The 25,290-nt window shown below is 32.7% G+C and overlaps 1 protein-coding gene across 2 annotated transcripts; it reads left to right on the forward strand.

The window, feature by feature from the left end:
* Nucleotides 1-171: 171 nt before the first annotated feature.
* LOC128181806 (uncharacterized) lies at nt 172-24,096 on the forward strand. Of its 2 annotated transcripts, XM_052850346.1 has the most exons (9): nt 172-289; nt 9,038-9,116; nt 9,248-9,384; nt 13,381-13,577; nt 14,590-14,706; nt 14,919-15,183; nt 21,357-21,671; nt 22,313-22,476; nt 23,413-24,096. In XM_052850346.1, the coding sequence occupies exons 1-9, from the start codon at nt 252-254 to the stop codon at nt 23,559-23,561; spliced, it is 1,461 nt and encodes a 486-aa protein (XP_052706306.1). In that variant the 5' UTR covers nt 172-251; the 3' UTR covers nt 23,562-24,096. The 2 variants fall into 2 exon arrangements, with proteins under 2 accessions (XP_052706306.1, XP_052706307.1); XM_052850347.1 differs by lacking the exons at nt 172-289; nt 9,038-9,116 and having other exon boundaries at nt 9,246-9,380; nt 23,413-24,095.
* Nucleotides 24,097-25,290: the final 1,194 nt, after the last annotated feature.

Here is a 25,290-nt window from a genome sequence, read left to right on the forward strand (position 1 = left end):
TGCAAATAAATGTTTTATTGGGGAGGGGTTGTTAGAATTTTGCGCTTTTTTTTTTGATTTTCTTCAAAAACATCTTTTGTATCGTGCATGTAAATAACTGTTGAAACGAGCCCAACCAAAGAGGAAGACTAAAGAAAATACGACTTATCCTGGTAAGAACTAACAAAGAAATTGAACCACAGGAGAGTTCTAATTTTTGTAAACAAACCAACGTGATCCGTATCCAGTTATATAAATTTTGTTTTATAACCATGAATCGGACGTTATTTTTGGGTATGCGCGTCATCAGGTAGGTGGAATGACTACATCATTAGATATATAATATGTTGCATTTATTCCAAATGGTGAGTGCATTACTATCTGAACCTTAGCTGACTTGTCACAATTCAATAAATGTCTTTGCATTAGTTATGAATAGATTAGATCAATTGACAATATTGCTCTCAATTCTTATTAAACCCTATGAAATATTTTATAAAAAATATGAAGTTTCAATATGTCTATGAATCATTTTCAGTTGTGTAAATAAATTTTCACTTTTAGGTAACATTTTTATGTAGCACTGTCTTGAGTAGTTATCATGCATTAATTTAGTTAGAATTTTAGCTCACCAAGCCAAAGCCAGTGGTAGCATTGCCTACTCTCTTGGTGCGGCTTTGAAGCAGGTCTTACACCTTAGTAATTCTACTGGTACCAACTTCACCCAACTTGCTCAGTACGTTGTGCATCTTCATGGGGATATATTAAGAAATAGGTACCAGACTTGAATGCTGAATCTGAGCCATAGATTTATGATGCTAGAGTAGGTTGATGTACTTTGAGCAGGTTTTAAAATTTTTGTAAAAGCTTTTTCCTTATGATATCTAAGTTATTACTGCTCCAGCTTCACCAAACTTGCTTGGGTTTGTTTATTTTTGCATGAACACACACCCACATATATATATTATACAAATATTGACTGGGGTTGAGGGCAACATTGATTATATTAGTCCCGGAGGGACGAAATATTGCCCGACGCGAAGCGGAGGGCAATATTTTCGTCCCAATGGGGCTAATATAATCAATGTTGCCCGAAAACACAGTCAACATTTTTTTTGTTATATGAAGAAACAAACCAAAATTTAAGAAAGTAATTGAAAACAGATCATCGTAATTTTCTCAGCTCAACAAAGAATTCACGAATGCAATTTTGTGCAAATTTCATTTCCAAAGTATCCTCAGCATCAAACGGTCACTGGTGATATTCTGCCGACCGTACGAATTAACATACAGATGTTCTACCTGATTTTACTTTACAGTAATTCGCAAATCCATTATATCCGTTATGATAGCAAACCGTCGCATTGCGCGTCCGTTGTTCACTTGCCTTGACTGACCGTCTATTATGACATCACCTTGTTTTGGAGTCGCAAAGAGTTATTTACGTCATTGTTTACGAATCAACAAATCAGAGGCGATTAATTGAAAAAGAGGGAATATTCTCTAGATATTATTCCTAGCTGGTCAATATGAAAAAAATATTGACCAGTCAATATTTTTCGGACGAGCTAATATTACAATTATTGACTATTCCTCTATATAGAGTTATATAGTTAGAATATACTACTGAATGTAACAAATATATATATACATATTTATGCTGATGCTGAATCATATGAGCTGTTGGGAGAGGTTAAATGATATCATACCAGAAAAATGTACTAGCGTTACAAAACATTTTAAAAATATGAAATCTTGAATTGAAATGACTATTTATATCATATTGAAAATTTTATGATATGAAAGTTAATTTTAAAATAAGGTTACCACATCATACTACATGTCAGATAATTTAATACTAGCTGGTACTATATTTTATGAAATGATAAAAAAAATTAATGTGTATATTATAATTATGATATGAAACAATATCATTCAATTTTGTAAGAAATTGTATACATGATTTGGTTTTTATTTACATTCAATTTATATGATATCACTGTGTTCAGATGTTGACTGTATGGAGTTGAAGGCATAAACATTTTATTCTTTCAAAACAAATATGCTTTTCATCTATTCTACTATGTAAGGACAGTATTTCTTTATATCGTATTGAATATGAAAAAAACATGACTGACCTGTTCAAAGAATAAGAGTTGTCTCCCTTTTGCCATTTCTTTATAGACTTTCTGTTCAAACACAGGTGTAGGCAAAATAATGGGAAAGGGTACTATACCTCTTGTGCCTTTCAGGATGATCATAACAAAGCTTGAGCTTATACTCACCACCCTTTTGTTAATTTGAACATTCAACAGACTTATCTTAATAAAGGGTTAACCCATTAGCTGCCTGGGCTAATTATTAGTTATAACCAATTTGCAATACTTCAGCATTATGTACAAAGTAATTAAATTAAGGTTTAAGTACTGAACTGAGATGAACTGAGAGAGAGAGAGAGAGAGAGAGAGAGAGAGAGAGAGAGAGAGAGAGAGAGAGAAATGCCATATATCTTTGATTCTATAGCTGAAAGCCACAAAGGGGGAAAATAAAAAAAGTATACCATATGTCATTGCACATTTTACATGTAATTTCTTAAATATGATTTGATGGAAACTTCATTTTGAGACCAAGAAAAAAACATTGCTTATATAGCTTTTTTTTTTCATTTTCAATCATTTTGCTTGGTGACTCTATTGTTTTGAAATAGCAGAATGAAATGTATTAAAAAAGAAAATATGATGATTTTGAGATAAAAAAAAAGAAGAAAAACTGAAGTAAGAAGGAAAGGATAAAATCAAATTGATTTTCATGACTTGTGTAACATGACTTTAATTGTTTAGGATATTTGGAATGATACTGATCTTTCTAAATAAAAATTGATTTTAAGTTTAATTACAAAACCAGAGACCCCAAGCCTTAAAAATGTAGAAAAATTGTTGCTCTCATTTATGCACTAAATAGTGAAAAAATTAGACTTCGGTAAGACCTAGGATGTGCTGAAAGATCCCTTATGCTAGAATAGTATAAGCAGAGTTACATAAGAAAAATGTTGAGTTGGAATAACACACCTGGGAAAAACACACCCGGCAAAAGTCACTCAAATTAACAGTACTTTATAATTTGATTATGAAAGATATGCCTGGTAATGATTAATAAACTGTACATATATGTTAAATACAAAAAAAATTTGCAGTTTGGGGATAAAAAATGAATATCTTATTCTATAAAAAATCAATTCAGTAATTAAGTAACAGCAAAAGCCCCTGCATGATTCGAACTCGAGATGTACGGATAACAAGACCAACACTTAATCCACTTGGCTGTGGAGTAAGTTACATGTAGCTGTTAATAAAATCCTTTTAATAAAACGGAATGTCATTTCGATCAGAGGTCAGCCATTTCGTGATGATGTACGTGTTATTCCACCTTAAGCAGTTAAGAGGGATTTTATTTTAAACACATCAAAATGAATTAAAAACTTATTTTGAGATTTCAGTAAGTCAGAATTAATGGGTTCAATTACGAGGGATTTTTCACATTTAGGATTGTATTTTGAACTTGAAGGTGTTTATCTTAAAGTGCAAAATTTTTACTACGCAAATTGTGAATTTCTGATATTCATCATATTATACATGTAGAACAAGGAAATTGTGGTGACAGATTGAATAATGCTTAGTGCTTGCCCGTTTTGAAAATCTGTCTGCATTAGCTGATCGATTTTGCAATGATAAGGTGAACAAAATTTACAATTCAATACTAATGTACACACATTTTCATTGATTGATTTCATCATGCATATTCATGGCAGACAAAAAGAGAATAATACTTCTTTCCGACCATATGAATTATGCATGTTTACACAATACACATACAATTTTCGCCTAATGAATGGAACAGATGTTGCAAAATGAGCATAAATTTGATTTTATCTCATGAAGTTGCAATATGCACTTTAAGGCCCATTAAGATTCCCGATATGCATAATTAAATTATATATTCAATGAACATGGATTGAACAGCAGCAACACTGGCCTGTATTAGTTTTTATTTTCAATTTATTTAATACTGTAAACGTACTACATTTGGCTGTGTATTCTATTTAGCGCTTTTGGCGGAATGCTGCTTCCACTAAATCAAGTACATCGCTAAATGCCATACAGCTATGTATAAGAATAGTCCAATTCAGGAATACGCTAATTCAAATCCACGCCAACTTGTTTAAAATCTTATTTCCGCCAAATATCGTACACGCCAAATATAATGTGTTTACAGTAGTGTTGTGCATGTACTATGCCTTTTAATATTAATGGTAGTCGAGGTTTGATAAATTTTGTGCGAGATGGATCGAGGCAACTGCACAACTTATTAAACCTTAACTACTATTTATGTATAGTACATCATTGGTATGCACTACAAAACACTTTATTTGTTATTATTAAATTGACTGTTGTATTTTGAATAGCTGTGACATTAGAATACATAAGGCTGTCTATATATAGCCCTAAAATTAATTCTCAGAAAAGCGAACACCAATTACTCTATCTTCTTGAGTTTATTAAACCCTTTTACTTTAAAAATCCCGTCAACAATGCGATATTTTTGGAAAGATTATCTTTTTTTTAATTGTTGCATTTCAAATGTGGATAGTATTTAATGTGTGTGTATAATATATATTTATATATTAATAAACTGTACAATCAATGATTGGCTGCTGTATGTCATCATCAGTAGTGCATTAATTCAGCAATACATTGATCTCAAGGTGAATGATTTCGGGGTCGAAAGTTAGTCTAGAGTTGGATACTCGCTGTCAGTGCATGCTCTCTAAGATTAATTTCCTACAAATCATTCACCGTGCACTAATTTAGCATAGTATGCTTACGCTACCTAAATCCTTTGAATGCAAAAATAGCTGAGTGTTGAATCTATACTGACAGATAGGATTTTAATGATGATTAGGGAAGAGATATAATGAAAGAATGTCATTGTAGTTTAATTTAATACAAACCGGCATGTAAAACTAATCAATATCAACAAATTAAAACCAATTTTTTTAAAAAGAACGCAGGAATTGGGAAAAGGGAATGATAAAAAAGAATTCAAAATTGATTAGAAGGAAGAAAAAAGTGGGAAGAATAGATTGAAAAAGGCTCAGTCATTTATAACATTCTTGTGTGCTACTGTACAAAAAAATCATTAACCATATTATGTCAGAAAAAAATTAAACAGAACATTTTAGCTTTAAAATACATGTAATAAAGCAAATTACCTTATTGATTAGATGTTTTATGAATTCTTTGTTTTTCAAATAATTTTGAAGTAATTTTTTCAAAACACTTTAAATTTCGAATTGCCAGGATTATTACGTAATACTACTTTGATTTTTGTCAATCAAAGAATTTAAATTTTAAAATCCTGTGACTCAGAAGAATGAGCTTTGTGATCTTCTTATAATGATGTTTGAATGAAGTTTGTTCCATTGTATAGCTTAGCCCATCTTCGCTAGCCAAGTGTCCGATTCGTTTTTCCCATCTTCGCTAGCCAAGTGCCCGATTCGTTTTTCCCATCTTTGCTAGCCAAGTGTCCGATTCGTTTTTCTCATGAGATGAGAAAAACGAATCGGACACTTGGCTAGCAAAGATGCTGAAACGAATCAGACACTTGGCTAGCGAAGATGAGCTTAGCCTAATTAAGAGGGCTCAATGGTTGTGCCCATTTTTAGACTATATTGATCTCCTTTGAAGGAAGAGCTTTTAATTTATATAAAATATAAGAAAGTAACTTTTAAAAGGTAAAAAATATAGTTTTTTCTACACTGTCTTATTAATATAGTTTGTAGGTAAACATACCATATCTTCAAATTTTCTAACAGATCTGATATGGTTCATTTGTTGACCAGCTAGCCTCTTAAAAACAAAAAAATGTGCCCTAATATAATAATTGATAAATATTCATGTTTTTAGCTCACCTGAGCTGAAAGCTCAAGTGAGCTATTTTGAATACATTTTGTTTGTCATCCGTCTGTCCATCTGTCTGTCCGTAAACTTTTCACATTTTAAAATCTTCTCCAGAACCTCTGGACCAATTTCAACCAAACTTGGCACAATGCATCCTTAGGCAAAGGGATTCAAGCTTGTGAAAATTAAGGATCACACCCTTTTATAAGGGGAGATAATTAGGAATTATTGAAAATTTTTGAAAAATCTTAAAACATCTTCTACTCAAGAACCATTTGGCCAGGAAAGCTGAAACTTTTGTGGAAGCATCTTTAGGTAGTGTAGATTCAAAGTTGTGAAAAGTTTTACTCCTAGGGGTAGGGTGGGGCCACAATTGGGGGTGGAATTTTACATAGGAATATATAGAGTAAATCTTTACAAATCTTCTTCTCAAGAACCATTTGGCCAGGAAAACTGAAAGTTGTGTGGAAGCATCCTCAGGTAGTGTAGATTCAAGTTGTTCAAATCAGGATCCCCGGGGGTAGGATGGGGCCACAATTACAGGGGGGTCAAATTTTTACATAGAAGTACATACAGTCTGTTAAAATCTTCTTCTCAGAAACTAATCAACCTTAAAAGCTGATACTTTTGTGGAAGCATCGTCAGGTTGTGTAGATTCTAGTTTGTTCAAATCATGATCCCCAGGGGTAGGTGAGGGTCACAATGTGGGGGGGGGGGGGGGGGGACGGACAAATTTTTATGCAGGAATATATAAAGAAAAATCTTAAAATCTTCTAAAAAACCATTTGCCTAGAAAAGCTGTAACTTAAGTGAAAGCAACCTCAGATAGTGTGGATTCAAATTCATTAAAAACAAAATTTTAACAAATTTCAAATATTTAAAGGAGTAGGGTTGGGTCACAATGGGGATCTAGTTGTACAATGGAAAACATTTTAATTATTCACAAAAACTGAAGTGTTATCATGTATAGTTTTACTTATATGCAAGCATTTTGACATATTGCTGATTCTTTAAAATTGTTTAGACTTGCTCCTGGACAATTCTTGGGCCTCAAAAGGGGTTCAGAGTGATGTAGGTTTATATCCAGTTTATAAACAATTGTTTAGGATCTTTTTGAGAACTGCAATGCTCAACATGTGATATGACTATAAAATCATGGGGGGGGGGGGGGGGAATGGACTTTTATTTATACAGGATCTACATGTAATATACCACATTTTCCACATATATTCTATTTTTATTTATACAGGATCTACATGTAATATACCACATTGTCCACATATATTTTATTATGACTCCATTAAGCTGATTTTATCATGCCTATTGTTGAGCTATGTGGCCCATGGGCCTCTTGTTCAAATTTAGATTAGAATAAAAGTGCTCTACATTCTGACTCATTCTCAATATGTGAGAGATATCTTTTCTTGGGTTAAAATTGTGTTCATAACCATATATTTATGTATTTTGACAACGGCTCAAAGGTTTGTATTTCTTCTGAAAGAGACACCGGATCCTCAATATTTCAAATAAAAATGCCTAATGTTTATTCATAAATGTAATCACAATTTTTAAAAGAGTCTGTTTTGTCCGTTTCCATTTGTTATGTCAATCATCGGGGGGGGGGGGGGATGACTTGATCTCTATAAGGAGTGGTATAACAAATTCATTTATTGACTCACATTTCATTAGTAGAATGAATGTGAGTTACAGGATTATTTGTGAATGATATAACAAGCAAAATAAACTGAAGCTTTTTATTTGTTTGTATTTTTTTCTATTTTTTTTATTGAATTTATATATTGTAAAACAACACCTGTTGTCTTATAGCATTGAAATTCCTCACTGGGTTCAAATTCTATTTTGATTTTTTGAAAATTCAATGGCCATAATTGTTTATAGACGTCTTTGGATCTTTTTTAAAGCTAAAGATGTATGAGCAGGAGTTAACCATTCTCATATAAGCTATTTGACCAAGCCAAGAAAACTGGCCTTGAAGACTAACTAAATAATAACACATTCTGAAATCATGCATACAGTCTTAGCATTCATTTAATTTATAAAGCATTATAAAGACTGGCTTTTAGTTTCCTGTGATATAATGTCTCATTATTTTCATTCTTGGCAAAAATGGATTTTCTCTTGAAATAAAAGTTCTTTTATCCGATATCCATTTCATTTTGCATTGCAACCATGCTGCTACCCTTTCCTGTTTACCAAGACTTATTTTTCTTCCCTGTGGAAAAATACTTAAGGTCAAGGAAAAGCTTCTTGCTGCTCAGTATGATGTTTTTATGCTCTGTTGGATTTAATTGACATCATCTTCAAATTGCTCAGAAATGTCTTTTTCAGAAGACAATTTAACAAAAAACCTGCATGGTCCTATAATAACATTATGCAACTAATCAATTGCATGTTGTTTATGTTTTATTGCAGTTTTGAACCTTAAGTTGCCTGCTTTTTGATACCAATAGTATATAACATACCGTGATGAAGTTTCTAGCTTGTTGTATTTCTTGGTCATAATTTATTGAATTTTCATAAAATTGAAGCTTGGAGGAAATATCTGTGTTGAGTCCAGATGATTGAAAGCAAAGAAAAACCTGACTGGGAGTCATAAATGATGCATCTCTGTAAAAAAAATTAACACTGTATACATCCAGAGTTATTTTCGCCCCAGGTTATATTTTCACCCTTTTTCACCTCCAGACAGTTTCACCCCATCTAGTTGAGTTTGAAGAGAGATGAATTAAGACATTGAAAGTTGGCCAGTCTTAAATTTGCCCACTGACAATACGGGCAAAAAGGCTGAAAATAAAAAGAAAATAAAATTTGGTGTACAAATTTATCGTAAGAATGACTGAATAAAGTTTCGTTTTGGGTGCGATCGAGCAATTTTGGACAGAGTTATTTGGACATAATTTTTTTTTTCGTTTCCCTGTATACAGTATACATGTACATGTATATGTAAGACTTTTTAGTGTAGTTGGACATTCTTTGTTTAAGGAATGAATTTAATTTCTACCTTTGTTATATGATATGGCATGACTTGGGGCAGTTTACGTTTTCTAAAAAGAATATAGGAGCATATTATATCTTTTCAGATATCGAATGAAAACAATAGTATACCAAAGACCCCTACATGTCAATGAGAGAAGTGTCCACTCTTGGAGCCAACAAAAGGTACATCTGATTGCAGTTATTCTCTTGATTTTTTTTTTTCATAATCACCATTTATTAAATGAAACATAAAATAGCACATGTGTTGTTCATTAAAAATGTGTTAATACTAAAAAAAACTGAATATGTTCCAGACATTCAGGAGACCTGGCCCTCAAGCATTGCCAATTGTGACCTCATTCCTGGCTCTTGCATTCTTCAGCAAGGTCCCAGTTGTCGATAGTCCACGTAGTCTGTCAACTGATCCTAGCGCTACCATTAGCAATAGTAGGTATGCATTCAATATTACATCTTATACACATTAACAGTCATAATTTGAACTATCTCAATCTGTTTTTGTGGATTATCTTTAAGTTTTTAGAAAAGCTTTAGAAGGTTTTCAAATCAGACCAATCCTCATTCAGATTTTGAACAGAACATCTGAATAAAGCTCCTGCTAGCTAGCTATCTCCCTCTCCTCTTAAACCCTTAAATGTCAAAACAGTGCATGAAATAAGGAAAAAGGAATCATTCTTTGAGTATTATGAGGTGATAATTTCGGTCGGGGCGTGATCAAATCCAATAAAGCCCGAAGCGCTTTATGATAGATTTGATCACGCCCCGAACGAAATTATCACCTCATAATATGCAAAGAATGATTCCTTATTACTTATATTTACATAATTTTAAGCCATCATAGTATTATGATTAAATATTTAAATATAAATAAGCAAATCTCAATGGCGCCACAATTTGGCTTCATTTGAAGTTATGGGTTAATATAGTACAAAATCGATACATAGTGTAATCACAGGCAAAGACACTGAAAAATGTAAATATTAGGTGATAAAAGATGATGTCATAATAAGACAGAGGTTCACTTTTTTAGCTCACCTGAGCCAAAGGCTGAGCTTTTCTGATCACAATTTGTCTGTTGTCTGTCGTTGTCGTCGTTGTCGGCGTAGTCGTCGTCGTTGTAAACTTTTCACATTTTCATCTTCTTCTCAAGAACCACAGGGCAGATTTCAACCAAATTTGGCACAAAGCACCACTAGGTGAAGGGGATTCAAGTCTGTTTAAATGAAGGGCCACACCCTCTTTAAAGGGGAGATAATTTAGAATTATTGAAAATTTGTTGGCATTTTTCAAAAATCTTCTTCTCAAAAACTATTAGGCCTGAAAAGCTTAAACTTGTGTGGAGGCACCCTCAGGTAGTGAAGATTCAAATTAGTTCAAATCATGGTCCCCAGGGGTAGGGAGGGGCCACAAGAGGGGGATCAAGTTTTACATAGGAATGTATAGAGAACATCTATAAAAATCTTCTTCTCAATAGCTATCAGGCCAGAAAAGCTCAAATTAAAATGGGAGCATCCCCAGGTAGTGAAGATTCAAATTAGTTCAAATCATGGTCCCCAGGGGTAGGGAGGGGCCACAAGAGGGGGATCAAGTTTTACATAGGAATGTATAGAGAACATCTATAAAAATCTTCTTCTCAAAAGCTATCAGGCCAGAAAAGCTCAAATTAAAATGGGAGCATCCCCAGGTAGTGTAGATTCAAGTTTGTTCAAATCATGGTCCTCGGGGGTAGGGTGGGGCCACAATGTGGGGAACAAGTTTTACATAGGAATATATAGAGAATATCTTTACAAATCTTCTTCCAAAAAACAATTAGGCCAGGAAAGCTCAAATTAAAATGGAAGCATCCTCAGGTAGTGTAGAATCAAGTTTGTTCAAATTATGGTTCCCAGGGGTAGGGTGGGGCCACAATAGGGGGATCATGTTTTACATAGGAATATATATAGAGAAAATCTTTACAAATCTTCTTCTCAAAAACTATCAGGCCAGAAAAGCTCAAATTAAAATGGAAGCATCCTCAGGTAGTGTAGAATCAAGTTTGTTCAAATTATGGTTCCCAGGGGTAGGGTGGGGCCACAATAGGGGGATCAAGTTTTACATTGGAATATATAGAGAAAATCTTTACAAATCTTCTCAAAAACTATCAGGCCAGAAAAGCTCAAATTAAAATGGAAGCATCCTCAGGGAGTGTAGATTCAAGTTTGTTCAAATTACGGTTCCCTGGGTAGGGTGGGGCCACAATAGGGGGATTAAGTTTTACATTGGAATATATAGAGAAAATCTTTAAAAATCTTCTTCTCAAAAACTATTAGGCCAGAAAAGCTCACATTGAAATGAAAGCATCCTCAGGTAGTGTAGAATCAAGTTTGTTCAAATCATAGTCCCTGGGGGTAGGGTTGGGCCACAATGGGGGGATCAAGTTTTACATAGGAATATATAGAGAAAATCTTTAAAAATCTTCTTCTCAAAAACTATTAGGCCAGGAAAGCTCAGTTTTGAGTGGAAACATCCTCAGATAGTGTAAATTCAAGTTTGTTCAAATAATGGTCCCCGGGGGTAGGATGGGGCCACAATTAGGGGATAAATTTTTATACAGGAATATATAAAGAAAATCTTTTATAAAATTTCTTTTTAAAAACTATTTGGCCAAGAAAGCTCCAATTGGCATGTAACCATACTCAGACAATGTAGATTCAAGTTTGTTCAAATCATGGTCCCTATGGGTAGGGCGGGGCCACAATTGGGGATACATTTTTATATATAGAGAAAATCTTTAAAACTCCTCTTAAAACTATTAGGCCAGGAAATAGGAATATATAGAGAAAATCTTTAAAAATATTCTGGAAAGTTTTCGGTCCAAAACTCAGTACTTAGTGTGAAAGCACAGGTTATGCAGATTTAAGTTTGATGAAACCATGATTCCCTAGAGAAAAGTTGGGCCACGAAATTGGGGGGGGGGGGATATAGGAATAGAGAAAAATACTCTTACAGGTACAACAACAAAAGGGGCTTGGTATTTACCAAAAAAACAGAAGTGGATAAAAATTGGCAGATTTTCAATTTTTGTTAGCAAGATCTACTGTACTTAGTTGTCAAGATATTTTGATACTGTAATGCTAATTTGATCAGAATTAAGGCAATTGTTGCTCAGGTGAGCGATGTGGCCCCTGGGCCTCTTGTCTTATATTCCTGAACTGTGTGTACATATAATTTTGGCATAAGATGTTCCTTATTGTATGAGAACTACTGTGGAATCATCATTGTACATGGAGGACCAATGTTTGTGGCCTCTCTGGATAGCCCTTGTCCACGAATTGACATCCCCATGAATGTATATATACAAACATTTGTTTGATACTTACCTGGGTATTAAGATTATCCCAAACTTGCTAACAATGAAATTATGACCCCACGAACCAGGAAAATTTTGTGTCCCCACAAACATTGACCCCACAAATAAAAAGTTCACAGTATTTTCATGAACATTATTGATAATAGAAATACAAAGAGGAGATTTATTGGTCCAGATTATTATATATTTGTGAAGTCATGCTATGTATTAGAATTTTTATCTTAAACTAGGTATTAAAAAATAATCAAATAATCTGATGTTTGATAATACCAGTAGTGCTAATATTGTATATAATTACAAATAACAAGAGCCATTAATATTGAAAAATACTTCACCCCTTTTTTAAAGGAGATATATGAAATGGGTTTTTGGAAAATTGAGTGAATGAAAGGTGAAACCAGGTGCAGATTTCTATGTTGGATTTTGCTTAGAGGCACCAATTAGCTCTAAAGAGTAAAGACACTCATGTACTTATAACCTGATTAGGAATCAAAGTGTTGATTATCAGAAATGATGGTCCTCATGTGGTCCATCTCATATTTTTCATATCACTGGAAATGCAGTAATCATCATAAAATGTCATCTTCTATTTCCTCTAATGGTTGATTACTCAGAGTTTTTATTGCTTGGTTGCTATTGTGAATATTGTCTTTGAATTCAAAGCCTTTAAGTTATTAAAACTTCTAAATAAAAAAAAAAACATCTATTGATATATTATTCTTTCCTTTAGAAATTACATTGATTTTTCTGGTTGCTTTAATACTGTGGATTCCTATTTAAATGCAAAGAATTCATGTCTGCGTAAAATTGCATGAAGCGCATGTAACGAATTGTAAAATCTCGCTTGTACTGTTTGGACATGTAAACTAAATGAAACTACATTATAAATTCGGCATTTGTGATTTTATGTACTCGTGATTTCACGGAAAACGGCTGAATTGTGGAACAAAGTACTCATGCAAATTAAGGAGTCTACAGTATTACGCGTATTTTCAATATGGCCACTTTTGTAATCAACAAACATAATAAATAAAAGTTAAAAATAGAAACTGAGAAATTTCAATCAGCAGTTTTTTTCAGCACCAAAATGTCTGCCAAACTACAGAAGGCGAAGCAAGAAGCTTTGTGGGGAATGTTCGTTGCAGATGCATTGGCTATGCCTGTACATTGGTATTATAGTCCATCAGATATCAAATCTGGGTATGGAGGATGGTTGACAGGCTTTCAAGCTCCAGAAAAACATCATCCCTCCAGTATTCTCACAATATCTGCTACAGGTATCCTGTTTAAATTCAACATTCATGTAACCTTAATAGGGCTGAATGGTCAAGGCCATTTTATGTTAAAATGAATCTCCTTCAAAAGGAGAACTTTGTATAAAGAAATACGAAAATATCCAAATTTTAATATTTACATATTACTGTGTACTGTGATGTATAACAAAATAAATTATCGACATTTTAATATTTACATATTACTGTATACATGTATAACTAAAAAAAGACTTAATTTATCGAAATTTTAGTGTATACATTCTACTGTATATAACAAATAAAAAAACATAATTATCTGAAATTTTTTTTTCAGTACTTGTTGATTTTATGGGTAGTTTTTTGACAGTTAACTCTCCTGAATGCAGTCGTGGAGTGCATGATTTTATTTCCAAAGGCTATTAATAGATTGGAGGCTTATAGATAATGAATTGTAATTGATTTTTTAAGGTCAAAACCCCAGGGGAATTATGATTATATCTGGGTTTTTTATTTGTAACAAATACATTTTAATCAAGTAAAAAGACCCAATTTCATTAGAAAATTTATATAATAAGCAGATTGAATTTTTTTTTTTATCAGAAATCTCATTTTGAAACATTACATCTGGGTAGTATTAATCAACCGTTAGATTTGGGTTTGGTGAATTAAGATATTTTTGTATATCTTAATAGCAATCAAATGTTTTAAAACACATTTTTAAGTTCTATTATTGGATCAAATGGGTTTTTCTTATTAAATCTGGCTGGCACCCATTAACACCAATGTTGGCTTTGATTATTCAAATTTATTTTATTTTCTGAAATTATCTAGCCAATTTCAACTTTCATGAAGCATTTTTGGATAAGAAGCTATAGAAAATTTGTTTAAAGGAAGGACTTGAAAATTTAATTGAAGAAAACCTGCTGATATTTGACAGCAGTGGATTACAATGTACTAAAATAATGTACAATATGGTACATGTAATAAGAAAATGTAATTTTTCTTGTGATTACTGTAATGTGGCGTTATTTTGCAGGAGGCAGTGGTCGCTCTGCGGGCACGGGGAAAAGCAAACCAGTGATTGGAGATGTCATTCTTCATGACAAGCTTAAATACTGGACAAACAGAGACAGGACTGTCCATTACCACCAGGGTGAGGCTTGATGCATGAGTTCTAGTGTAAATGGTTCTTTTACAGTTCAGTTTAGGCTACATTCACATAATTCTCAATGACACTATAGTTTTGTTTTTTTAACCATTTTGGTAACATTTATTGCATTCGCAGATTGAAAAAAATCTTTGAAAAATGTAACCCTTGTGTTTAATCAAAGACCCCAAAGAACCTAATAATTTTTTTGGCTGCAGGAATGAAAGCAGGAGATAACACATTGAACACAGTAATGGCTTTGAACATGTTGCAAACAATGCAGAAAGTGGATCCGCAAGCCTCCATGGATCCCAGGGAGTTACGCGGGCTGGTGCTGGAGCAGTACGTGAAGTTTATGACCACTCCTGGCTCTCATAATGACACATATGCCGAATCTTTCCACAGATCGTTTTTCAAGGACTGGAACGGAAGCAAAATGCGACCGACATCTGCAGAAGCCCTGCTGCATTGGACAGAAGACAGGTAAGCTCACATAAAAGTATTTTATTTAGAGTGTTTGATATTAGGCAGAAAATGATTTTTAACAAGTTAGCTTAGATTTTATATGGTGTATTAATGTTTGAAAATATTTTTACATAAATTTGCTTGACATTTGGATACAATTAGTTATATGTTATACGTCAAATTTTAAATTATATTGTTTAACCAATGCTTTGCAAATTGAAAACCTATCAATATTAATTGGAATCATGTTAAGAATCATTTATTTATACCAGTAGAAATAGGGATTTTGACAACTTATTTACATGTATTCATTATATAATTTTGTGCAAAGATCTATAGGTGCACTTGTAACTAAGAATTGCATTGTGACATCACAGCATGCAGGTAGGATGAAAATTTACACCAATCAGATCTGGTGTTATAAGCGACATGGGAAATAAATCAATATATATATAAATAAATTATATATAACCAACGAAACGAACAATAAAATAAAATATTGTCAAATTTTTGGGACAACCTGTCCCATCTTCAGGACAACAAAATAAAAACTACATGTGAAAAAGGAAAAACCTCTACCAAACTACCACTAAACTAAATAATATATAAAACACCGGATCAGAACGTGTCAACTACATCTTTGTAGTAAAGATCATAAGCCTGAGACAGAAAAATCCCGTCCGACGCAGCTGACGGTCTGTATAGTCTACCGTCCGCTGAGTCGGACTGGATTTTCAGGCGTTTTATATATTATAGTGCTAGTTTTGTAGATGTTTTTCTTTCATGTGTAGTTTTTATTTTGTTGTCCTGAAGAAGGGACTGGTTGTCTCGAAAATTTGACAATATTTTCCTTTATTGATGGTTATTTTTCGTGATTTTTTATATCTCATCTTATAACCGTGTATCTTTTTATCCGACACTATAGATAACCAGTGTTGTTGGTTTTTTAGTGCTTCTTATATATATATATATATATATATATATATAATGTGTAATTTTATATTTGCTTTATCCAACGAGTTGAAATCGTGTATGTATTCGCGAGGCTTGCCCAATTATAGATGTTCTATTTATCTCATACAATTTGATTTATATTATGAAGCTTTTCAGACAGTCCCTTATATGACCCGAATTGATTTTTTTCAAAGATTAAAAACGATGATGCAACATTTTGTTACAAGTGTGCTGTTTTTGTGACCTTGCGCAACACAATTTAGTACACCATTTCTGAGATAAATCTAATTGTTTTAATGTAAAGTTTCACTGAAATAAACCTTGAAATAATTTTTAAGCACTAAATAATTTTTCTTAGAGCTTTATCCATTTGATTAAATGGAAATACTGATCAGAAGACTTGAATAATCAAGTTTGTTGACATACACAAAGTTGCAAATGCTCGTTAGTTTGAATTGATTCGAACGAGGAACAGTTATTGATGTTTTATAACACGAACATGAGCTTAATGATTCGAGATTTAAAATAGTGATTAAAGTGATTAAAATAGTGGAATCAAAGTCTTATGAAACATTATTTCGGTAAGTTCTTGTATTTAAACACAACCAGTAAGCTCTGTTTTCATCCTGTCGTCAGGATGAACTCCTTTATAGTTAACTTTTTTTTTGGGGGGGGGGGGGGGGGGAGGGCTAACCCCCTCCCACCAATAGCCCGGTTCCAACGCCTATGCTACGCAGTTATGTGTTTTCCTTCATATTTGAAATTTAAATCTTTGACAAAATCCATTTTATATCAAATTTTATAGTAGATATAGTTATGTTGAAAGTACTAACAAATCTTCGAAAATAGGTCACTGAAGCGTTGAAGCGAGGGGCTGTGTCAAAAATAGTTTGGACCGGAAGTATTTGATAAAGCACCACCCGTTTGATATAGCAAAAGTTTATCACACGGGTAATATACACCACACATATGATATATATATATATATACATATATATATATATATATATATATATATATATATATATATATATATATATATATATATATATATGTGTGTGTGTGTGTGTGTGTTTCTTATCACAAATAAATGAATGTAAGAATATATAACTGTTCGTGCAAAACACAGCCCACGTTGGTGATCATAACACACAGCTGGACTTGTTTATTTCACAAGGCTATCACGTTTCACAAGCTTTATGTATATAATTGATTACCGTTTTGTTGTTGTGTAAATGAGATTGTGATTAACACTTAAAGAAATGATTTTACAATAAGCTGTTAAATAGAAAATAACCTTGCTTTCAGAAATATTTTTCCAATAGATATATACATGTATGTAAATTTTTTTTTCAGATTTAAATGTTTATTTTTAGGATAATCAGAGTATGATTTAAGAAAAATGTCTTATTGACATTACTGGACATGTTTTATTAGATTTCAATATCATAGTTTTATTCACACCAGATTTAAAAATGATTTGAACATATTTTTATTGTACAGAAATACAATTGCGATTGGGCACACGGCCGCCCTCTCCCAAGTTGTAAACTTTACAGCGTGTAACTTTCAATCAAATCAATTTTTCCAATTCCTCATAAAAGCACAAATATACATATATTTATATCTCATATCTCATATATCCCTCTGTGAACAACGGAATCATGTTTTAGAAATGATGATCTAACTATCATTTAAACAACCTGCAATAACATAGCACAAAAACTCTTCACCTTGATTTGAATTCGATATTCGATAATTAAATACGACATTTGACAACTGTCATTCATATTTTGGTTGCAAAACATTAGATGCATGTATATTTCGTATAACATTGTGTATATATATATATATATATATATATATATATATATATATATATATATATATATATATAAACTCAGATCATAACCGCATCCCCTGTAATTCATGCGTGCGAAATGTAAGAAATAAATGCATATATATTTAGTACAGTAAGGCTATCACTTGCATAGCAAAGCCAAGTCATGGCACATCTAGTGAAACACGGTTGACAAGGGTCGTTATCAGTTAAAGGTTGTACAGCTAATGACACTGTCAAAAAAAACCCCCATCAATGCAGGCGATTAATTGTTTCATTTCATACAGTTTACAAATTACTGTCGAATATGTTACTTAAAGGTTCAACTGGTTTTTAGATTGACATTCTATCGATCTATGATATGCCCTGTTAAAAATGCTTGGTCTTCGTTTAGTCTTCATGCTCCATCACAATTGTAAACCAAATTGTGGTTTCTGAACAGTTTGACTCGCCAAGTTCATTCATGAAGTGTCTGATTATTGGTAAAACTCCTTACATTGGATTGATAGCTGATAATTGGTGTTGCTTTTTTAGTCTATGTGACTTTTGATCAGTGTTTGTTTATTATCACCATAATACGTTTTGTCAATACTCTGAAAGATTTTTTCTGTCAGATTTCAATTGTGGTTAACTACTACTATGGTGAAAAGATAATGGTTTAAGACCTAAAGTTTAGGAAAACGTTTGAAGAGGTTTTGATGAAAACACAATTATATTATTATTGTCTTGTACAAAATTGGGTTGTTATATATTCTTAAGTAAAGAAATCTTTCTTCTGATAAAATTTAATAATACATGACTATTCAAATATTGTTTACCTTGAAGGTTTAATTTTCTTTCAGAATTATCATAAATGCAGGGTTTTTGAAAAATATAAAATTTGTTAGTCTTTGTTGCTTTTACATACCTTTGTGTATCAGCCAATGTTATTTAATCCTTAAAGCTAATCTCTGTACAGCGCGATATATCGACTTTCTCTGCGATGATTTTTTCTAAAGAAGATGCACAATCGATAAGTTCAATTCCTTTCTTTTAGCATATTGATCAGAATCTGCGAACAAATTATCTCCCCGAAACTTTGCTTTTATATGACTTATAATTTAATTACTTACGAAAGGCGTCGGCTTAATATTTATAATTTAAAAGAAAATGGCGTTAAAGCTGATTCATTACACTGTGAATATGCAATATTTTATATACAGTGTTTACCCGTATTTGCGATTTATTTTCACAAACAGTGAGAAAGCAGTTGGTAAAAACAATAAAAACTATGAAAAACACATTTTGTGAATTATTTACATCTATATGCGTTTGAGGAGAAATTGATGGAAGGGAGGGGGTACCTAAAGATGTAAATATTTGATGGACGATTTGCCAAAGTAGATTACCAATTTGATCTTGTAATTTAACTCTCTATTAAATGTTTCTTGAAGCATTCTGTTAAGTAATCCTCCCTCTAATATCTTAGTGTAGATATTTGATAAAATTCTCCAACGTGGTTTCATGTCTAAAGTAAACATTTCCCCATTTTTAACAGAAATTAAAGTGACAATCAGTAGTATTTGTCATCTAATAACATGTAGTTTGAGAGCCATGTAGGAATTGGCCATGGTGCAAAATACGTGTAATAGTTAATTAAATCAACCCAGGTCATCAAAGGTCAGCAAATAAACTGAACTCGTAAATTGGTTCCTACATCATTTCACCATCGTAGAAAAATAGTAGAAAATATATTTGTATTTAGTGTCAATAACATTATTCTACATTTTCAGAATGAAACACCTTGATAATAAATGAAAACAAAATTTAGTGTCAATAACTTTATTCTACATTTTCAGAATGAAACATCTTGATAATAAATGAAAAAACCCCAATGAACTGTTGAAAGTTTGTCCCACCGATGATGTTAACATTGCGATATTATCAATTTTAGGCTTGAAAAAAAGTTGTTTGACGACGATTTGCCAAATGTTTATCTTTCTAAACTGTCACAATGTAGTAACCAGGGCTCAAACATGGCGTTGTATCAAATATTTCAGGCAGCAAAAAGTTGGTTTTGAAAAAAAAAATGTCAAAATACGCTGATATGTGCAGCAACGTTTTTACACAAGATGATTTATGTTAATTATCAATTTTATAAAACTAAAGTTCCATTGTGTAACCTGTGTATATCAGTTATAATCACACCATGGGGATGTATACCTGTGGTACATGTAACAATAAACAACGATATCCATCGCTCTGGAAAAGCGTTTTTATCTTAGGATTTATCTTAAAACAGACAGTCACAATCATGCATCATAAAAAAATTGGACGTATCCATTCGATACATTTATGAGACATATAAACACTTAAGTGCAAGTTCCAGGTCTTAATGTGAAAGAAATTCTCGTTTCTTCCATTAAATTATTGGGCATTATTTTATAAACTTTTATTCCGGTCGAAGACACTCTCTGTAATTTATCTGAGTTCTATGTTTCTGATACTTGAATCTCTAGCTTGCAACCAACGGCTAATGTAGATGGGGTACGAGAGTAATCATTTTAAAACCATTCACAGAGTCTGTGACACGGTTTGCACTGGAAAATAAAAGATTTCAGATCACGCAAGGACAAGATAATAACAATTGGTTTGAATATTGATTCGAGATATCAAACGGGGAGCCATTATATTTCATGGTTAAAGGAAGCCGTAGTCAGCAATGTATTAATAAATCACTTGTCGTAACGCAAGGGTACTTACAAATTATAGACACGTTTATAATCACACGTGATGAAAGGACAGGTTTGGGTTTGAAATTCTAGGAATATGACTGATAAGACAGTCGCCCTCACGCTTTGTGTTTAGTTTTATGCGTTGGTAAAAATTTAGAATTTTCTTTGTAGGGAAAATGTATTTCACGCGTGTAAACAATGACAACATGATTTATTCATAGTTTTATTTGTACTTCTTAGCAACAGTTTAATGACCTAGGAAAATGCTGAAATTCAAGTTCATATTTGTCATAATATCATGATAAAGGTACATTGTATTTGTACGTATGATTATCTGATACCTTTGTAAGGTGTTCTGTTTCAGCTTTATTAAAAATACGATATATACGATGTATGTATGCATCTCAATGTGAAATTTTTAGGAAAACTACGACTAGATTATATAAGGTCATTGTATTATTAGAAATGCAAATCTGTACATCAAGTGCCCGTGCATGACTTTATAAAAATGGACAATCGTTCTGATATTGAACGTATTTATAATTCGAATATGTCATTTGTGGGACACCTTTCATTCGTAAGACACCTTCTTTAATTATCACAACGTAGTAGATTATATAATTTTAACATATACTATCTCTATGTCCAGTGAAATGAACGACCGTTTTCTCTTCTTAACATAGATATCTAGCTAAAAGCAAAGGATCTTCTGATCACCAGCTTGTTGTTATTGGTGCCATCGTACCGGCAATTCCTTGGATTATCCACTATGCCCATAAATCGGAATCCGAGTGCGCAAAAGCCACGGTGGACTTCATAAAACTTACCCACCCTGAACCAGGGCTGGTTCCCTTCATCGACATCTACTCTCGCTTGCTGCATGGGGTCCTCAATGGTCACTCCCTGCAACAGGAGGTACTTAAGACGCTCAGTAATGCTCAACTTGGGGGCGAACAGAAACGAGACGTTGTGTTGAAACTTCTTGATATGGCTAAGGGGTGAGTAGAACTTTATAAATACATTCGCCCCAGTGGAGAGTAAGGTATACTGTTTTACCCTTGTGTGTCTGGCTGGCCTTCTGCAGCTGTTCGTCCGCCTGTCTATAACAAAAAATATTAGTAACACACTCTTTGTTTAGGCATATCATATATGTACCAATCGGATTCCAACTTCCTGTTAAATGACGACGTTTGTTTTAGTCTTAATTTAAAAAAAATCGTCAAAAATTTCGCAGCAACTTTTCATCACAGATGCATGGACTTTTAACACGTTCTTTGTTATGGCATGCTATTTGGTGGGATCTAGTTTTTCACCAACCAAATGTCAACTTTCTGTGAAATGTCGCCTTCGCTTATTTTGTTTATTCACACCAGAGCAGGGTATTATAAGTAAGGATTGGCTTACTGATATATTGTTTTGAAAGTTAGTACAATGATACCGTCTTCTCAATGTTAAGTTGTCTGTTTCTGATTAACGTAAAAATGCATTTGCTTTAGGAACGTTCTAGCATTTGTATTTTGATACACAAAGTATGATGTACCAATTCGGTCATCATGAAAAAAAAAATATCTGAAAAACATTGCTTAACTTCACTGTACAAACTGTTATCTACATTAAAAAAAACCCTCTCATATTTCAGACTTCCAAAGGGTTCTGAACAAAGGGTAAATTTGCACCAATCCGCTACTGCCCACCTTGGTTCAGCCTGTTATGTAGAAGGTGCTATGTCAAGTATGCTGTTTTTAGCACTAGAATTTGCTGACGATGTCAATGCGGGATTATTGGCAAACGCCAACTGTGGAGGTAAGAGGATAAAACGATCTCACAATTGCAGTCTCTATTTGATATTGATTCAACCCAATTAACGTTTTCTGGAATCTGCACTATTTCACCATTGGTTACAGTCGTTTAGAAATCAAGCATTTTCCTCCCGAAATTCTAGAAAGATTTTTTAAGGTGGCTCACTACAACGTGAAATATTTTCTCAAATCAGCAGAAAATTACTTGATTATGATAGATATCATAATGGATAAGAAGGATTTAAGTCTAGTATGCAATAAATGTGCAATTTTGGATGAAAAATTACACTTTCTAAAATTTAATTCAGTTAACATGGACAAAAGCTCCAGGTGGATTCGAACTTATGATCTGCGGTTCCCAATACTTTAACCACTGAGTTACAACCATAAACAACCCAATCGAACGATATAAACAGTTTAACAAAACATTTAAATCGCCATCTTGTGAGGTAGTGTCTTAAAATGTACAAGTGTAGGTGTAGTGAGGTACCCTAAAAGACTTTATAACAATTGATGGGGACAGACGCATAATGTTACTTAATGATGTAGACTATCATACCTTGGGATTGAGTTTACATAAAGATTGTTATTTTGGACTGAAGATATATAGATACATGTACATTTGTACTTTGATGATTAGATTGTTTTTGGTGTTTGGAATCGAGAAATTAATTTGGTTGAAATGAAACGTCATTACTTATAAAACCAAAACATACAGACGAAATTGAAAACAAACAACATTTGCTGAAAAATACTGTTTATACAGCTGAAGTTTAAATAAGAGTATAACGAAGATTTTATGCAGCAAGTACAATTAGTATGATGATTTTAAAACAACATATGTATGCAATGGTCTTACTAAGAGAGTTTGAATAACAGATAAATGGCAGATTAGCTGATGCAATATAAAAATTAATGTAAATAATAAACCTTTATTCAGGTGAGAACTGCCATCGAGGAGCAGCTCTTGGTGCGCTTTTAGGAGCCTCAGTTGGATATAAGGACTGCCAAATATCACCGGAATTCAAGGAAGGTTTGGGTTCAATGAAGAAAGGACTTGTTACCCTTATTGAACAAATGAATTCTTGAAGAAAGGACTTGTTGCTTTAATTGAACAAATGAATTCTTGAAGAAATGACTTGTTGCCTAAATTACACCAAGTGAATTCTTGAAATGCGCTTCATGGGTAAGCAGATTATAAGTGACTGTTTCCACCTAATTTATGATAACTTAAGTATGGAAATCCGAAGTTGACCCTTTCGACTTCAGTCCGTTTACTTCGTTTACGGTATGCTATTTAATCAAGCACTGTATTTTGAAATTGATTTGTTGAGAATTGAAATGGCATATACATACGGGTATACCTTTTTGTTCTTTAACCCAGTATTTTTTGTGCTATGTGATAAATATTATTATTAACAACTCTTGATATTATCGTTAAACTTTATAAAGTTTCACATGTGCCAGATTGTATTTATATTTGATGGTTTATTTTATGAAGTGATTTTTACTTTGTCATATTAATACTTTTCAATTATTTTCTAATGTATACAAAATTGTTTCGAATGATTTTGATACATGTATTGAATAGAAATACAAGAAACCATTAATTTGTGTTTGCGTTTTGTCTCTAGACACAAAGTTAAAATATATCGAAATTTCAACTGATTAATGTTAAGGCTTAAAAACGATAGTCCATTGGCGATATTTTAATGGCAGAGTATTAATACTCAAAGTTTCAACACAGATATCCGTCTCTTTAAGAATATATTAGATAAGGTTTGCAATGTAAGAAGAAAAACCCATTACTTAATTGAAAAAGCGTTTCCCCCTTTTCAACTTAAGTCTTTTTGATGCATTAGCCAAGTTATAGAGTTCAGCTAAATTGGAACAAGATTTAGTTGATTTTATGTCTTACTCTTTGACAGTACACCTTCGATAAATTCAATTGCTCCTACTATATATGTAATTAAACGGCAAGCGAGCGCAAAAATTGGCAATCTTCTGGGGCCTAACTACGCAGAATCTGCTCGTTAAAGTGGTTCTCATTCTCGGTTTTTATCGACGCGGTAGTGATTTACAATTAACACGGTCTAGATAGTGGCTCTAAATTACTTTAATTTGTTTCCTAATCCCTCAAAAAGCCGCAGACATTTTTTGCTGCTTCCAAAATAACGTGGTTCATACAGACTAACTATTTGTAGATTTTATGTTCACTTGGTTCGCAAAAAATTAAAAAAGAATACCAAAACTTGTCTTCATTTACTATTTTGTAAATGTTTCGGTATTAATATGCTTAGTTTCTTTGCGTTTTTTTGAAGGTCATTTGATAAATGTATAGTTGTGCCAAAAAAAACAACAACAAAAAACCAAACAAACAACAAAAAACTAAAAAGACAAAACAAAAAAAACCCCTTAATTCATATATCAAAAATCACAAAAATTAAAAGAAAAAGATCACAAATGCCAAAAAATAAAAACCAAAAACAAACAAAACAACAAAACCAAACAAACAAAACTAAAAAAAAACCCATCAACAACTCGTATTATTCATGAAACGTTTGAAAGTTGGTGTTGCAGTGTGCAAACGTAATTTAAAATAGAATGTGGGCAAAATTTTCTTCTGGATTTCTCATAAATGACTAGAATTTAAAAAAAAAGATGGAGCGAAACTGATTAAAATTCACTAGAACTATAGTATCATTTCAAGGAAAGCAACCTGCAATTGCATACGAGAATGAAATATGAAGTCCCACCCCTCATATTTATTGTAGAACATATTATCAAAACTATGATCATGATATGAAAATTGGACAGA

The sequence above is a fragment of the Crassostrea angulata genome, chromosome 4 (assembly GCF_025612915.1).
Source record: "Crassostrea angulata isolate pt1a10 chromosome 4, ASM2561291v2, whole genome shotgun sequence".
Lineage (NCBI taxonomy): Eukaryota > Metazoa > Mollusca > Bivalvia > Ostreida > Ostreidae > Magallana > Magallana angulata.